The sequence below is a fragment of the Antechinus flavipes genome, chromosome 3 (assembly GCF_016432865.1).
Source record: "Antechinus flavipes isolate AdamAnt ecotype Samford, QLD, Australia chromosome 3, AdamAnt_v2, whole genome shotgun sequence".
Taxonomy (NCBI): Eukaryota; Metazoa; Chordata; class Mammalia; order Dasyuromorphia; family Dasyuridae; genus Antechinus; species Antechinus flavipes.
In genome coordinates this window covers 604,430,139-604,448,413 of record NC_067400.1, presented here as the reverse complement: position 1 = coordinate 604,448,413, position 18,275 = coordinate 604,430,139, and the positions used below count along the sequence as shown (strand labels likewise).

General features: G+C 35.3%; 1 protein-coding gene across 1 annotated transcript in view; it reads right to left on the bottom strand.

Annotated features, from left to right (window-relative positions):
• CEP104 (centrosomal protein 104) overlaps positions 1-18,275 on the bottom strand; it is a 52,417-nt gene that overhangs the window by 19,847 nt on the left and 14,295 nt on the right. Inside the window, exons 2-8 of the mRNA XM_051990851.1 lie at positions 17,493-17,619; positions 15,039-15,212; positions 14,324-14,462; positions 11,742-11,804; positions 11,346-11,422; positions 6,768-6,936; positions 5,954-6,109 (exon numbers count right to left, since the gene is read on the bottom strand). Of these exons, the coding sequence (XP_051846811.1) occupies positions 5,954-6,109; positions 6,768-6,936; positions 11,346-11,422; positions 11,742-11,804; positions 14,324-14,462; positions 15,039-15,212; positions 17,493-17,605 (891 nt within the window). The 5' untranslated portion in view covers positions 17,606-17,619. The remainder of the gene's footprint in view (positions 1-5,953; positions 6,110-6,767; positions 6,937-11,345; positions 11,423-11,741; positions 11,805-14,323; positions 14,463-15,038; positions 15,213-17,492; positions 17,620-18,275) is intronic.

Sequence of the window (18,275 nt, the reverse complement as noted above, 5' to 3'; positions counted from 1 at the left end):
AAATTTGAGTCAGTTCTCTATATATTTTGGAAATGAGGCCTTTATCAGAACCTTTAATTGTAAAGATGTTTTCCCAGTTAGTTACTTCCCTACTAATCTTGTTTGCATTCGTTCTGTTTGTACAAAGGCTTTTTAATTTGATATAATCAAAATTTTCTATTTTGTGATTGGTAATGGTCTCTAGTTCATCTTTGGTCACAAATTTCTTTCTCCTCCACAAGTCTGAGAGATAAACTATCCTATGTTCTTCTAATTTATTTATAATCTCGTTCTTTATGCCTAGGTCATGGACCCATTTTGATCTTATCTTGGTATGTGGTGTTAAGTGTGGGTCCTTGCCTAATTTCTGCCATACTAATTTCCAGTTATCCCAGCAGTTTTTATCAAATAATGAAATCTTATCCCAAAATTTAGAATCTTTGGGTTTGTCAAACACTAGATTGCTATAGTTGACTATTCTGTCTTGTGAACCTAACCTTTTCCACTGATCAACTAATCTATTTCTAAGCCAATACCAGATGGTTTTGGTGACTGCTGCTTTATAATATAATTTTAGATCAGGTACAGCTAGACCACCTTCATTTGATTTTTTTTTCATTAATTCCCTTGAGATTCTCGACTTTTTATTGTTCCATATGAATTTTGTTGTTATTTTTTCTAAATCATTAAAATATTTTCTTGGAAGTCTGATTGGTATAGCACTAAATAAATAGATTAGTTTAGGGAGTATTGTCATCTTTATTATATTTGCTCGGCCTATCCAAGAGCACTTAATATTTTTCCAATTATTTAAGTCTGACTTTATTTGTGTGAAAACTTTTTTGTAATTTTGCTCATATAATTCCTGACTTTCCTTTGGTAGGTAGATTCCCAAATATTTTATGCTATCAACAGTTATTTTGAATGGAATTTCTCTTTGTATCTCTTGCTCTTGGATTTTGTTGGTGGTGTATAAGAATGCTGAGGATTTATGGGGATTTATTTTGTATCCTGCTACTTTGCTAAAATTATGAATTATTTCTAATAGCTTTTTAGTAGAATCTCTGGGGTTTTCTAGGTATACCATCATATCATCTGCAAAGAGTGATAGTTTGGTTTCCTCATTGCCTACTCTAATTCCTTTAATCTCTTTCTCGACTCTTATTGCAGAGGCCAGTGTTTCTAATACAATATTGAATAATAATGGTGATAGTGGGCAACCTTGCTTCACTCCAGATCTTACCGGGAAAGGTTCCAGTTTTTCCCCATTGCATATGATGCTTACTGAAGGTTTAAAATATATGCTCCTAACTATTTTAAGGAAAAGTCCTTTTATTCCTATGCTCTCAAGTGTTTTTATTAGGAATGGCTGTTGGATTTTATCAAATGCTTTTTCTGCATCTATTGAAATGATCATATGGTTTTTGTTTGGTTGGTTGTTGATATAGTCAATTATGTTAATAGTTTTCCTAATATTGAACCAGCCCTGCATTCCTGGTATAAATCCTACTTGGTCATAGTGTATTATCCTGGGGATGATTTTCTGTAATCTTTTTGCTAATATTTTATTTAAGATTTTAGCATCAATATTCATTAGGGAGATTGGTCTATAATTTTCTTTCTCTGTTTTCAGCCTACCTGGTTTAGGTATCAGTACCATATCTGTGTCATAAAAGGAGTTTGGTAGGACTCCTTCAATCCCTACTTCTTCAAATAGTTTATTTAGCATTGGAGTTAATTGATCTTTAAATGTTTGATAGAATTCAGATGTAAATCCATCTGGTCCTGGTGTTTTTTTCTTAGGGAGTTGATTGATAGTTTGTTCTATTTCTTTTTCTGAGATAGGAGTGTTTAGGATATTTACTTCTTCCTCTGTTAGTTTAGGTAAGCTATATTTTTGGAGGTATTCTTCTATTTCATTTAAGTTGTCGAATTTATTGGCGTAAAGTTGGGCAAAGTAACTCCTAATTATTGCTCTAATTTCCTCTTCGTTAGTGGTGAGTTCTCCCTTTTCATTTTTAAGACTAACAATTTGATTTTCCTCTTTCCTTTTTTTAATCAGATTTACTAAGGGTTTGTCTATTTTGTTGGTTTTTTCATAGAACCAACTCTTAGTTTTATTAATCAATTCAATAGTTTTTTTACTTTCAATTTTATTGATCTCTCCTTTTATTTTTTGAATTTCAAGTTTAGTGTTTGATTGGGGGTTTTTAATTTGTTCCTTTTCTAGCATTTTTAGTTGCAAGCCCAGTTCATTGACCTTCTCTTTCTCTATTTTATACAAATAGGCCTCTAGAGATATGAGATTTCCCCTTATTACCGCTTTGGCTGCATCCCATACATTTTGGTATGATGTCTCATTATTATCATTTTCTTGGATGAAGTTATTAATTATGTCTATAATTTGCTGTTTCACCCAATCATTCTTTAGTATGAGATTATTTAGTTTCCAATTATTTTTTGGTCTACTTTCCTGTGGCTTTTTATTGAATGTAATTTTCAATGCATCATGGTCTGAAAAGGATGCATTCACTATTTCTGCCTTACTGCATTTGAGTTTGAGGTTTTTATGTCCTAATATATGATCAATTTTTGTATAAGTTCCATGAACTGCTGAAAAGAAGGTGTACTCCTTTCTGTCCCCATTACATTTTCTCCAGAGATCTATCATATCTAATTTTTCTAGTATTCTATTTATCTCTTTGACTTCTTTCTTATTTATTTTGTGGTTTGATTTATCTAATTCTGAGAGTGCAAGGTTGAGATCTCCCACTATTATAGTTTTACTGTCTATTTCTTCTTGCAGCTCTCTTAATTTCTCTTTTAGGAATTTAGATGCTACACTACTTGGTGCATATATATTTAATATAGATACTTCTTCATTATTCATTCTACCCTTTAGCAAGATATAGTGCCCTTCCTTATCTCTTTTGATTAGATCAATTTTTGCTTTAGCTTGATCTGAGATCAGGATGGCTACCCCTGCTTTTTTGGCTTCACCTGAAGCATAGTAGATTTTGCTCCAACCTTTTACCTTTAACCTGCATGTATCACCCCGCTTCAGGTGTGTTTCCTGTATACAACATATTGTAGGATTCTGGCTTTTAATCCATTCTGCTAACCGCTTCCTCTTTATAGAGGAGTTTACCCCGTTCACATTTATGGTTAAAATGACCAATTCTGTATTACTTGCCATCTTGTTGACCCCGGTTTATGCTTTTCTCCCTTCTTACTCCCTTACCCCCTCCCTTACCCCCCTTCCCAGTATTAAGCTTGTGAGCTCCCCTTGCTTCTCACAGCCCTCCCTTTTTCAGTATCCCTCCCCTCCCTTTAGAGTTCCCCCCCCCAACTTACCCCTTTCCCTCCCAGTTCCCGTATTCCCTTCCACTTAGCTTATTCCTTCCTTTTTCACTTTTCCCTTCTCACTTTTCAATGAGGTGGGAGAAGTTTCACCATAGATTGAATATGTCTAAAATTCTTCTCTTACTGCCAATTCTGAAAGCAGTAAAATACTCACTATTTTCATTCCTCTCCATTCTTTCTCTCAGATATACTAGGTTTTCTTTGCCTCTTCATGAAATGTAGTACCCCCACTTTCCCTTTTTTCTAGTACAATGTCCTTTCCTCAACTAGTTTCTAGAACAAGGTATACATGTATTTTTTATACATCTTTACAGCCGAAATATAGTTCCCAAGATTAATCTTTACCTTTTTAGATTTCTCTTGAGTTCTGTGCTTGTTTAGCTTCTCTGCTGGGCTGCTGACTTGCTCCTATAGCAAAGCTCTCACCGCAGAGACGGCTGCGGTCCTACCCCCTCTCCGCTCCACCCGGTTCTGAGCTGCTATCTGTGCTCTGGTTGCAGCTGCTGCTACCCGCAGACTGCTTCCAAATACCGTCCCCGCCCTCGCGCAAAAACAGACCTTTCTTGACGAGTCTCAAGGATGGTTTCTCTTGGTAAGTAATTGTATGGTTTTTTTTCAGTCGAGCATTAATTCAGAGGCATGAAATGAAATGAATAGTGAGAGAAAAACACGGAGATTACACAGAAGTGTATTTCCTCTCCGCCATCTTGGCCGGAAGTTCCCCCCAAAGAGATCTTAAAGGAGGGAAACTAGTATGACAGAAACTAGGCACTGACCCACACCTAACATTATATACCAAGAAAAGGTATATATCTAGACGTAAAGAATGATATTATATGCAAATTAGAATAACATAGAATAGTTTATCTCTCAGATCTATGGGAGAAGGAAGGAATTTATGACCAAAGAAGAACTAGAGATCATTATTGATCACAAAATAGTAATTTTGATTATATTAAGTTAAAAAGTTTTTGTACAAACAAAACTAATGCAGACAAGATTAGAAGGGAAGCAATAAACTGGGAAAACATTTTGACATTCAAAAGTTCTGATAAAAGCCTCATTTCTAAATTATATGTAGAACTGACACAACTTTATAAGAATTCAAGCCATTCTCCAATTGATAAATGGTCAAAGGATATGAACAGACAGTTTTCAGATGAAGAATTGAAACTATTTCTAGTTTCAATGAAAAGGTGCTCCAAATCACTATTGATCAGAGAACTGCAAATTAAGACAACTCTGAGACACCACTACACACCTCTCAGATTAGTTAAGATGATAGGAAAAGATAATGATGAATGTTGGAGGGTATGTGGGAAAGCTGGAACACTGATACATATGTTGGTGGAACTGTGAACGGATCCAACCATTCTGGAGAGCAATCTGGAACTATGCTTAAAAAACTATCAAACTACCCAGCGAAAGAACTCTGTGAAATGAGTGTGAACCACTACATAGTATTTCCAATCTCTCTGTTTTTGTCCATTTGTGTTTTTGATTTTCTTCACAGGTTAATTGTACATTATTTTAAAGTCCGATTCTCCTTGTACAATAAAATAACTGTAAGGACACGTATACATATATTGTATTTAACATGTTTAACATGTATTGGACTACCTGCTATTGGGGGAAGGAGTTGGGAGGAAGGAGGGGAAAAACTGGAACAAAAGGTTTTGCAATTGTCAATGCTGAAAAATTACCCATGCATATATCTTGTAAATAAAAAGCTATAATAAAAAAAAAAAAAAAAAGAAAAAAAAAAGCTGTCAAACTGTGCATAGCCTTTGACCCAGCAGTGTTTCTACTGGGCTTATATCCCAAAGAGATCTTAAAGGAGGGAAAGGGACTCACATGTACAAAAATGTTTGTGGCAGCCCTTTTTGTAGTGGCAAGAAACTGGAAATGGAATGGATGCCATCAATTGGAGAATGGCTGAAAAAGTTATGGTATATGAAAGTTATGAAATATTATTGTTCTGTAAGAAACAACCAATAGGATGATTTCAGAGAGGCCTGGAGACACTTACATGAACTGATGCTAAGTGAAATGAGCAGAACCAGGAGATCATTATAGAGGGCAACAAGACTATACGATGATCAATTCTGATGGACGTGGCTCTCTTCAACAATGAGATGATTCAAACCAGTTCCAATTGTTCAGTGATGAAGAGAGCCATCTACACCTGGAGAGAGGACTGTGGGAACTGAGTATGAACCACAACATAGCATTCTCATTCTTTCTGTTATTGTTTGCTTGCATTTTGTTTTCTTTCCTAGTTTTTTTTTTTTTCTTCTTGATCCAATTTTTCTTGTGCAGCAAGATAACTGTATAAATATATATACATATACTGGAGTTAACATATATTTTAACATATTTAACATGTATTGGACCTGCCATCTGGGGAGGGGATAGGGGGGAAGGAGGAGATAATTTGGAACAGAAGGCTTTGCATGGGTCAATGTTGAAAAATTACTCATGTATGTTTTGTAAATAAGAAGCTTTAATTTAAAAAAATAAATAAATAAAATGTTTATTGACCACAAGCTCCATCTGTGTAATGTCCGCCTATTAGTCTTAAAGCTGCCTGTCATTTGGTCTGGTGACTCACCATCTCAGAATCCAAGAGATTGTGCAGCTCCAGCTGCTGGTATACTTTGGTGCGATACTGTTCCATCTGTTGCTTCTTCTCCTTGGCCAGATCATAGTCTTCTTTTTCCACAGCACAGCGCTTTTCCACATCATACCTGCCAAGCCGCTCCCCAACCTGAAAGGCAGAAATTTCACTTTCAATGTTAAGTTCCAATTCACTGAAGTGATACAGGAGTTGAGACTGGCTGTACTGAGAAAGTAAGAACATAATTTTGTTTTATGAATTATTAAAAAGCTCTCAAAGGAACTTAAATTTCATCTTTAATTTGCATTATACTCTAATTTTCTAATTATCCTTTCTTACAATGGAAAGAAACATAATAATGAAGCATCTAGGATCACAAGTTGACATGAGTGCAGTAAGGTACCTAGTGCATTCCAATACCTAGGCACTGGTCTTTCTATTTTTGTTAAGAGGATTTTATTGGCTAAGTGACATAGATTTTGTTTACAAGCTCACATCAATAAATGAGGATCAAACCTAGCTATAGAGGCATGTTAATCACATCTGATGATTTGAATTCAAGGTCTTTAACAAGAAGGACTTCTAAGGCTGCATAGCCTTAGAAAAAGTCACTTAAGTCTATCTGCCTCCATTTCTTTATCTGTAAAATAGGGATTATACAGCCCCTCTCTCCCAGGTTTCTGTGAGGACCAAATAAGATCATATTTGTAAAGCACTAAGTATATTGTGCTTGGCACATGCAAGTGCTATTATAGCAATGTGCTAGCTATTATTATTATTACATTTATTTTCTTCCTACTCAATTTACCTTTTGTAGATCAGCAATGGCCTGTTTCAGTTTCTTGGCGTGATCATAGCGCTCCTTTTGGACAGCTTCTCGTTTCTTCTCATCTAACCTGCGGATTATCTGTGCAACTTCTGGATCCTGGTACATATCAAAGGCTAAGTCATCCAGGGGAGAAATGTAGTCAGGTTTCCTGAAGGAAAAACAGCAAATATTTTAAAAAGAATTTTAATAATTCAATAAGCATTATATTCTTTGAATATTTAATAAAAGTACTTAATTATTGGAAAGTGCTAGATATGTATGACTTCTTATTGCTACTGTTTGATTCTGATGGGGTGTTCAACATTATCACTGTTTTAACAAATACAAAAGCTCATGGAATTTCAAGGAGTTATAACCTTGGGAAATCCTGGCTAACATAAATGAAGCAATTAGAGAATAATATAAGTGAACAGTGGTTAAATTGAATGGTATAGGCTATAAAATATTGTAGGAAGTCAGAGGCATACTAGTCTTACTATATTCTGTATCTTTTAGTTATCAAATCTAGCCATGTTCCTGAGAAACACTGCTGTGTATTTCCTTCTCCAAGTTAGAGTGGTATAAGTGGTTGGACCCTACACAAACTCTCACAACAGTTAACACAGCTGCTGCTAAATTTCTGCCACAAGTCAAATTTCACGGTGTAGTGGAAAGTGGAAAGAATCTGGGATCTGGGCGATCTGCTTACAATCCTGATTTTGTCTCTTATTACCCTTGTGACCTTAGGCATAAGCTGACCTGATAATAACAGTAGAGGTCTACACTCATCCCAGAGCATGTAGTTAAGATATAACAGAGTACTTTTCAAGATTTATCAAAATGAAGGGAGCTACTGATTTTTGGTGATTTTATGGGGCCAAATGACAATGACAGAAGGAATCTAATAAGTACTACTCACTATTATCAAGTCTTAAGCAAGAAAGTGAAGATCTTCCACAGGGCACAGGCTGTGGAATTCAAAATTGCCGACTCGAATCAAGAGACGTAAAAAGAAAAATTGATTTGGAAAATGAAAGTTGGCTTAGAACGTGGCATCTGACAATAGGATTTGGACTTTTGGACCACAGCTTAAAATAAAGTGATGGCAGACTAATAGCCAAAGAAAGGCTATATCTGACAAAGGCTGGGAATAATGCATTTTCTTGAAGAATTGCAAATCTAGTAAAAGAACGGAGGGGAGACAATTGTCTTTGTATATTCTCCCAGCTATATACCATAAGTACTGATGTCATGATCCTCTTTAAGAATGAAGGACAAAAAACAACACAGAATAGTTATGAGGGAAGAACAGTAGTTAAGCAGTCAGGAATTTACAGAAAAAATAACCAAGGAAGGATCAAGAAGTAAACTCATGGCCTCATATGTTTATACACAAAAGACTCTAATTAAACAAAAGGAATTAGCAAGGAGAAAAAAACTGACTTCACAGGTATCAGAATTATCTGGTGAAAATCATGCTGGAGATGGGAACACATTAATCCAAAGAAACAGGGTCTATAAAAGGGAGTGATGAAGTAGCATTATATATTAAGACAAGGTTATGAAGAAATCCAGGAGCTCAAGGATAGAATGATGGTGGAAAACACCTGAATAAAGATAAACAATGATGGGAGATCAATGCAACATAGTGTGTTGCCATATCTGCACAGAAAGAGTCAATAAATGAGAAATTTGGGAAATAGTCCACATGTCTGGTCCAAGAGCAAGATCCAGTGCTTTAATGCTAATTTCATCCTTCAAAAGCTTGAGGAATCAACAAGAGGAAATTCTAAATTTGATCCTACTAGAGAAGAACTAATTGCTTGGTTGCAAATGGTAGAAGCCTTGGGGGGAAAGTGACTACTTCATTCTAAAATATGTGACAGAGCAGAGAAAAGCTGCCCAAAGTCTGACACCCCTCCCAAACTTGGGGAAAAGAGATTTAAAAAGGTCCAGAAAAAGGACAGAGAAGGTCTCATGTATTATATTCCTGAAAGAGAAGTTAGTCAAGAAGCAATGGAAAGCTTATAAAAAGGAATTCTAAAAAAAAAAAAAAAAAAAAGAATTTGTCTCAAAAAGCTCATGTAGATGTAGGAAGATAAGACTAATTAACCATCATTTTTAAAAAAAATGTACCAAAAATGGGAACAAAGCTAGGTAATAGGAAAAAAAAATTGGGTCAAAGTTCTGTAAAATTCGTGTCAGGAAAATTAGTGCCATCAAGAGCAGTTAAAGGCAACAAGAAGGTTTTTTGTTGTTAATACTGTTGTTTTAAAATCTATCCTGAGAGGAAAGGGAGGACAAAAAAGGGACAGAACCAAAGCTTGGAATGGACAGGACAGCGATAATCAAGAACACAGAGAAGGCAGAACTGCTCAATGATTATTTTACTTTGGTTTTCACTATGAATGATCTTTGTAATGGAATTGAGAGACTAAAAATGACTAATAGAGAAATAATATCAATGGATGATTGAGGAAATAGCAACTGAATGCCTAGCTGCCCTTGATAAATTCAGATGATTTTGCTCAAATGAACTATATCCTTAGATAGATGTGGAAGGAAGGAAGGAATAAGCAGGAAGAAGAAAGAAAGAAGAAATAAGAGGAAAAAAAAGAAAAAAAAAAGAACAAGCAATTATTAAATGTTTTCTGTATTCCAGGTACTATGCTAAGTGCTAGTAGTGCCATGGTAATGGGCAATATGATTATTGAGCTTTTGTATGTTATATCTGAAAGATCTTGGAAAATGGTAAAGGTACTGCAAGATGTTGTTCTGATTTTTAAAAAAGGGAAGATAAAAGAGTTGTCAAAATATAGGCTAGTGGGTTTGACTTTGATTCCTGAGAAAATTGTGAAAAGGCTTATTAGAAATAGTGGGGAGACATCTAGTGAGGAAAGCAGTGGTGACAAAGAGCAAGCAGGTCTTCATCAAGAACAGAACCTTAGTTCCTTTTCTGACAGGTATTAAACTAGTAGCGTAAGTTCATCTCAATTTTTGCAAGGTTTCTGATAAAACTGTTTCATATTATTCTTGTGGCAAAGACGGAGAGATAGAGACAGGGTGCATTCAAGAACCACTGTTATCCCTGTGGCAGTGGAGTGTCTCAGGGGTTGGTGCTGGATCTGTGCTGTTCCACACCTGTGCCAATATTTTGGAAAAAGGCAGAAATGGCATGCTCGGCCAAGAGGCAGAAACCACAAAGTGGAAGGAACAGCTGTCTAATATATTGGGTGACAGAGCCAGGATCCAAAAAGATTTTGGTAGGTCAGAACCCTGAGCAGATTCAAATGAGAAGAAATTCAAAAGTTATAAATACAAAGGATTACATCTGTATTAAAGGAAATTAGCTTCCCAAGTCCAAGTCTGGGCAGTAAGAGCCTGACAGCAGGGGGTTTGATAGGCATTATCAGGACATAGCAGTGGACTGAAACCAAAATGAAAATGGGTTATCAATGAGGGATGTGAGGCTGCAGAGGAAGCCCAACTTCCAGGAAAAAGGAGAATAGATAATTAATCTATCCTCTGCCCTGGTCAGACTGTATCTCAGGTACTGTATTCAGCTTTGGGCACACTGTGTAAGGAGGACACAGATAAGCTGTAGACCATCAGTAGTGGAAGGCTTACTAGACTAGTGAAGTGCCTTGAGTCCAAGTTATATGAGCATCAACTGAAGGAATCAGGATCATGGAGCCTAGAGCAAAGAGTCTGAGAGCGGATGGCATACATGTTCAAGGATAGAAGGATAGTCGTGTGGAAGAAGGATTCAACATGTTTCGTGTGGCCTTGGATGTTAGAACCATGAACCATGGTTAAACATTGCAAAAAAGCCAAATTAGGCCTGATATCATAAACAAACTTCTTAGAAATTGAAGCTATTCCAGAAGACAAAGGACTGTGCTAAGAGGGGGCACTCCTTCTCCTGGGAGAACTTTAAGCAAAGGCTGGATGGCCACCATTGTTGGAACTGTCAGTGAGGATTCCTTTCAGAGAGGTCCTTCCCAAATTTAAAATCCCATGATTCTGTGATTATCACAAAGCCCATCTTCACTGTATCTCTGAGGCTGGAGAAAACTACAAGGGAGAGGGACCAAGGTGGAAGGGTGGGGAGTTAACTTCTTCAGAGTATTTGTAACTTGTCCTGTCCCTCAGGGTGCACTTTGGACTTGTGGATAAATGGCCTTGGGACAATTTCTTATTGTTATGTGAAGCCCTAAATCACAGGCAGAAAAGTAGGCCAGAGAGGCAAGAGTGGCAAATCTAACAGAAATAATTTGGGCTTCTTTGGACTTTAAAATCTTTAACTTCTTAGCAGCACTCGATAAATTCAATTGTCTAGACAGAAGAATAATCTCAAGTATATGGTTATCTTTGAAAGGTAATGCAATGTTTCCTTTTAAATTCCTGACCTTAATCTGTAAATTTATTTATGATAATCCAATTACTGGCTTATTGAGAAGTGAGGAGACAATAGGGTACACAAGAGCCTAAGAAAAAAATTCATATTTCTGTGATAGTTCAAGTTTTCTAGGAAAATGGTCACAGCAATTCATCTTCCTAAAAGACCAATATTCTTACCCAACATATGAGCCATCTAATCCTGAATCCTCTGAACTCTGTCCAAGATAATGGTCAATCAACTTCTCTCTGCAGGTCTTTGGGAACAAAAAAATTTTTTAATATCACAGAAGATTACATGCAAAAAACAAAGACTATGTTTTAAAGACAGCATTATTTAATACCCTGAGGATTCAAAATGGCTCACTATCCCTCATTTACTGTAGAAGGAGCCAGAAATGCCAGATGAAGGAAAAGTTTTGTTATAATACAGGAATTAAAATTGGTTACCTTACAGTTGGTTTTGTTAGTTTTTCTTTTACATTAAAGTTTGATTACACTTTTGTTTTTTTCAAAAAACACTTTCATTTAGAAATTTTTTTTTTTTGCCTTTGGAACTTTATTTCCCAAACTTACAATATTGCTTTCATCACTGTACTCTGCAAGGTCCCCAATGATATTAACTGCCACTAAAGCAACCTAAAATGGAATTGGAAACAACAGAAATTAAACACAAAGGAGATGAAATATTTTGGTCCCTTCAAAACAAACTACTAATTTGTACTTTTACTTTTCTCTAAATTACACATAAGTGAACATTAAAAAGCTGAATTTTAAAAGACTAACTTCTTTATCCACTAAAAGCTAGAATACTTAATATATAAAATGACCACTCATGCTATAGGTTAGATGTAAAAATAATTAGAAATTAATTTAACAGGGACAGCTAGTTGGTGTAGTGGATAGAGCACTAGCCCTTAAGTCAGGAAGACCTGAGTTCAAATTTGACCTCAGACACTTAACACTTCCTAGCTGCGTGACCCTAGCAAGGGTAACCCCAATTGCCTCAGGAAAAAAAAAAAAAAAAGAAAAAGAAAAAATTAATTTAACACATTTTCAAAATTTCAATTTCATTTAGGAAAAGTTGAAACACAAAATTATAAAATCCTGGTCTTCCTAGTAGTCAAGCTCAAAGATGGAGCACTATAATTCTTTCTATATTATATTTAATGCTAATAATACAACATTCATGTTTTAAAAACTCTTAAGTTCCCATCAGTCCTATATTTCAATATTTTAAGGATGTGTAGCTGCAATGGTATGGATTATTTCTTTATCCTGACTATGCCTCTGGGTTTTAAGATGTGGCTGTTTTATGAAGAGAAGCTGAAAAGTACTTATGTTTTTAGTACTGCTCATCTGTGAGAAGCTATTATTAATTTTGCTAAGCTGGGTCCCAGCTGACATATATCCCTGTGTTGGGCCCTGACTCAAAGTATTTTCACCTTGGGAGACACTTTGGGGACAGTCTTTGAGAGAATGTAGGGTCACTTCCAGACCACATCACTTTCATAGGAATTTTACAGAGAAAAGCAATAGAAATTAAGAACTTAGAATTTTACTAATTAGTTAAAAAGGAGTGGATGAAACTTGCTAAAATGATGTTAGTTCGAACATGAGAAAATTTAAAACAGCAATGAAAATAGTTAACCTCCTAATCTAAGCATTCAAGTCACATTTCCAATCCAGAAGGAACCACTCAAGGGAATCACAAACAGTTCTAATTCCCAGGCAACCATTCTTAATGCTTTGGAAGTGGCAAAACTCGATGCTTTTAGTTTCTTGTCATAGAGCTTGGTTAAGAGGGTAAAATAAGTGAACCATGTTTTACAATTTCTGGCTCAATTTTGTTATTCTATATTGATATAGTAAAAAAGCTTAACTGTGTTTGGACTTCTTTATGTCACTTGGGACAAGGAGGGCTATGGGTATGTATGGCAAATCTTGGCAATCATTTATTTACACTGCTGTATTAAAATTCATTTCCATCATCCCTTTGCAAGAAAGGAACTGTTAAGAATGAGAAGTCAGAAATCCTGATGGAATTCTGTAACAATCTACAATTTAAAAATAATGCTTTTAATTTTTAACCAGGATAGTTCTCTCATAGAAGTTTAGTACATTTTGAATTTAACTTGAGGCTTTTTTAATGAAAGATGCCTTGTTTAAGGAAAATTTGGAAGTGTTTGCTTTGAAAATGAAGTCATGTTTTGATATGAACAGGCCTCAAAAGAATTGCAAACTATTAATAATCATATGAAAGAATGCTCCAATTCAAAATAAGAGATATGCAAATCAAAACCTACCATAAGATTTTATTTCATACCAAGAAAATTGGTAAAGATGATAAAAATTGGGAAAACAATGTAGGAGAGGCTAGTGGAAGATAGGCACATTGATGGGGCATGGCTATAAGAGCTTTGTATCACTATAACCACTGCAGAGAGCAATCTGGAATTATGCAATTAAAATGCCCACTATATACATATCCATTGCCTCAGAGATTCCATTATCAGGGATATGCTCCCCTATTTGCCCAGCCCCAAGAGTTACTGACAAGAAAAAAAAAAACAAAATATTTATAGCAACAATTTTTCTACAAGCAAAGAATTGTAAACAAAACTTAGCCCACTGCTAAACTGTGATATGTAAATATAATGGAATATTACTGTGCTGTAAGGAATGATGAACATGGTGAATATGGAGAATCATGAATTACTGCATTACTTCATACACTGTGAAATAAGCAGAGCCAAGAAAACAATAAACAATGACTACAACAATGTAAATGGAAAAAAAACCACCACCACCAAACAGTCAAAAGTGAATGTAGCAAAATTATGAGGACCAAGATACTCCATCCATGTCTTTGCAAAAGTGGGAGGGTCATGGTTGAGTAATCCGGAATGTTTTCTTACTTTTGTGATATATGAATTAGTTTTGTTTATTATTTTTAAAAGTGTTATTGTTATATGGAAAAGCTCTTTGGGGAGAGAAGGAAGAACACTTGAGAGAAATTTTGATCATGTAAAAGCAAAAGATACAAAAAAATTATTTTTAAAAAGAAAATGAAATCACAATACAATATTTAGACTAGACCAGACAAAACAAAGTTTTTAAGGGTGTTAAAGCTAATGAGGAAGCTTGATTAATCTTACCTGGCTATATAAGTTGTATCTATTGACATGGTTTTTATGAAAAATCAACTTGAGAAATTGTCCTACAGCATCCACATAAACTGATTTTAGCTCTCGAGCCTTACATCCTGTTTTTTCATTGTCACAGAGGGACACATAACTGCAAAGACCAAGCAAAATTAAAGGATTTTATTTCTATAAGCATGTGCAAATTGTTCCTTTGTTTTTACTGGATATTCAGGTTAAAAAACAAACTAAACACTCAATGCAGTTAAAATTGGGAGAAAAAGAATCACCACATAATGAGTAGCTGAATTACTGTCTGGAGCAATAGACTTGTTAGGGAAGAGCTCTCTATTTAAAAGGCCAAATGAGAACTATTAATAAAAGTTAGGAGAATTATGTGATTTAAATATTTTAACAGTGTCTGCAAATAAATTAACAATGTTATGTCAATATGATCCTAGTTGGAAATTTACACTGAGAGTCAATCTATATTTTTGTAGAGCCAGAAATAATTCAGCTTCTAGGTATGCTTTCTGCACACACAGCTATTGCCTATTTATGAGTAAGAAATGAATTATCAGAGTAAACTATATTTCTATTATTATTAAAAGCACACACAGCAGACACTAAAGTTCTATGTCTAAGAAACATGGCAAATTTTGACCTAGGTAGAAATTCAGATCACAAGGCTGACTAAAGTTAAGAATTAACTTTGAACTTTCATTCTCACCCAAGCCTTCGAAACCGCTCTGCTTGATATGGTGCAAAGTATTCAGGCAAACAGTCACTAATGTAGAACTCAATTTTACTGGAAATCATATACTGATGAGCAAGTAACTGAAGTTTTCGAACTCGGCATCTCTCCACCATCTGAAGGACAATTTCTTGCGGAAACTGGCAAAATCTGAAAAAGAATGTTTCTTCTTTGAATTATCTCTACAAATTAAGTCTGTATTTATATCTAACTTTTAAGAGTCACTTGACCTGAATATCTGTCAATTTCATATTTTTAGTGAAACATTTTGAAATCATTTTGAGGTTTATGTCTACTTCCTAATTAAGCAAAATATGTTGGGATCAAAAAATTCCATCTACAAGTGAATGCCTTCTAAAGGATGCCATGAGAATTAGCTGAAGGAATGAGTATAGTTAGCCCAGAAAAAGAAAAAAAGACCAAGTAGGGACATGATTGTTCCTTTTCAAAAATCTGAAGGACTGTTTCCATGGAAGAAAAATTAAGGTCATTCTTGGTCTGAGCAATACAGAAAAGCTACAAAAAGACAATAGAAGGAGCATGTGTATCTCTTGGAATAGCTCTCCTGAGCTTGCAGAGTTAACTCTGCTTCAATCTTGGGAGACTTTATTGAAGAATACTTTCCCCTGCCTTCCTGGGATGTGTTTGACTTTGGGGAATTTACTTGTGTTGAAGTCAGGGGGCCACTGGGACACACTCAGCTGAGACTCAGTGATAAACAAGCAGAATGTATTTTATATAGGTAGATGATCTAGAATTAAGACAAAGTATATAGTGCCCACCTTAAAAAAAAAAACAAAAAAAAACAACCGATCAACTTATAAAACATAAGCAGAGAGATCTCTGGTATTATAAGGATTTGTTCATTAGTTTTAGTCTTGACCAATTCTTTGTGACCCAATTTGGGTTTTTCTTGACAAAAATATTAAAGTGGTGTGCCATTTCCTTCTCCAATTCATTTTATAGATAAGGAAACTGAGACAACAGGTAAAGTGACCAAAGTCACATAGCTAGTAAGTGTCGAAAGCTAGATCAGAACTCAGGGAAAAACTCTTCCTGACTCTAAGTCTGGTGTTCTAATGACTGTGTCACTCAATTGCCCTTTCCATAGCAGGACCTCGTAAGTATATAATGGATTTTCAAAAACCAAATAAGTCCCTACTTGAAAGCTAAAATGTTAGATGTTCAGTTGGCTTCTCTCAACATTAGGCCAAAATAACTGACAAACTCTGGCTCAGCAAGCATTTATCACGTGCCAATTGAACATCAAGTATGCAGTCAAAGTCCTGGAGATGCAAATATAGACAGCAGACCCTTTAATCAAGGTGAAGATGGTACATAAAGAACACATGAGCCAAGTGTAAGAGAAGGGTAGATAGGCATTAATATTTACAAGGTTCTAGGATGTCACCTGGTGGTATCTGTTCAATAATAGAGAACATAGTACAGGGGTCCTCAAACTTTTAAAATAGGGGGCCACTTCACTATCCCTCAGACTGTTGGAGGGCCGGACTATAGTAAAAACAAAAACTTTGTTTTGTGGGCCTTTAAATAAAGAAACTTCATAGTCCTGGGTGAGGGGGATAATCGTCCTCAGCTGCCACATCTGGCCTGCGGGCTATAGTTTGAGGACCCCTGACATAGCACCTCTCCAATATCTTAAGAAATGGTCTTCCTATGGTGTTGTGGCAGTGATATTAATCTCTGGATAGCTGTCTTTCTGGCATGACAAATATACAACCTGTCTCAGCTGACCAGCTCTAGAAGGGAGCTTGGTGGAAGAGCGAGACCATGGGGCCCCAGTGACAGAGTCTTTAAGAGTCATGGGTGAGTTTGGAACCATCATAAAATGCCAAAGGAACATTTTGGTGAGTGACAAAAAATGTGATTCAACTTAAAACAAGTCAGTATGCGCTCATTTTTCTAACATGACATATGCTTGCATGAATCATTTTATAATGTCAAGTGCAGTAATCATCATTCAGATTTGGGAAACAAATATCCTTCCTCTATTGGTTACAAAACTCGTCAGATACACCCAAGAATACAGAAGAGACCAACTCTACAATGAAGCATTAAAATGATGACATAAGTCATGGAAAAAAGACCATTCTCTTGAAGAAAAAAATAACACAGAAAGAAGACCTAAGATTTCAGAAACAAACAAGTGAGAGGTTTGATAGTAGGATAAGGAATGTTTTCACAAGGGTTTCAAGACATAGTTATAATAAATCTATTGGTAGGTGTGGGTATTATTTAAAGACAGTCAGTTTATCATATATTAAACTGTAATGGAGGTGGATTTTATGACCAAGTCTTCACAGACCCTTGATTACTTGATTTACAATGAAATTAGGGGCATAGAATTCAAGACAACACATACTATCCCTAAATAATAGAATGTTTTTATTTCTCTATCATTCATAATACCTTGGTGATCTCCATCCATTAACAGTCGGTGCATGGACCATTAATTCTTTTGCACTGAAACCATCTTCGTGCCCAGATGAACTGATGACTACAAACCCAATCTTGTGTGGCATTCTGTACAGTTGGGCTGTTCAGAAAAATAAACAAGATTTTTTTTTTATGTGAAAGAATCCACAGAAATATTAGAATTATAACAGCATTTGTTATTATTAACGCCTATCATATCTTAATTTAGACATGAAGTAATTCAGCCTAATTTCAGGAGTACAAAATCAAAATAATTCTCATTATTTTGCTTTAAAATAAATCTAAAATTTATCTTTTCATTAATCTATTTCTATAAACACTTTTATTATACAAGGTAGTAGTAGATTTTGCTTTATTTTCTCTAAAGCTAAAAAAGTTATATAGGCTATATGGTGAAAAAAGATAATTTAACCAATGGGACAATTATTTACTAAAGGAAAAAGTGAGAGTAGAGAAGAAAAAAATTAGGAAAGACGGGATCAATTAGAATTCTACCCTAAAAAAGTGTTGAAATTAATTTCACTGAGCAATAATTATTCAATTTTCAGGTCAATGTATTTGGAAGAAAGAGAATAATTCATGAATAAAATCTCATCACAAGCAGGCAGTGAATTTAAATCTAGATTCTCTCTATTAAAACCAAATATAAAAAAAATTCCCTGGTAAGTTTCTATTAATTCTAACATAAAGATAAGCTCACTGGAAATAGTATGGTATGGTGCATGGAGAGCTAGATTTGGAGACAGGGAGACTTGC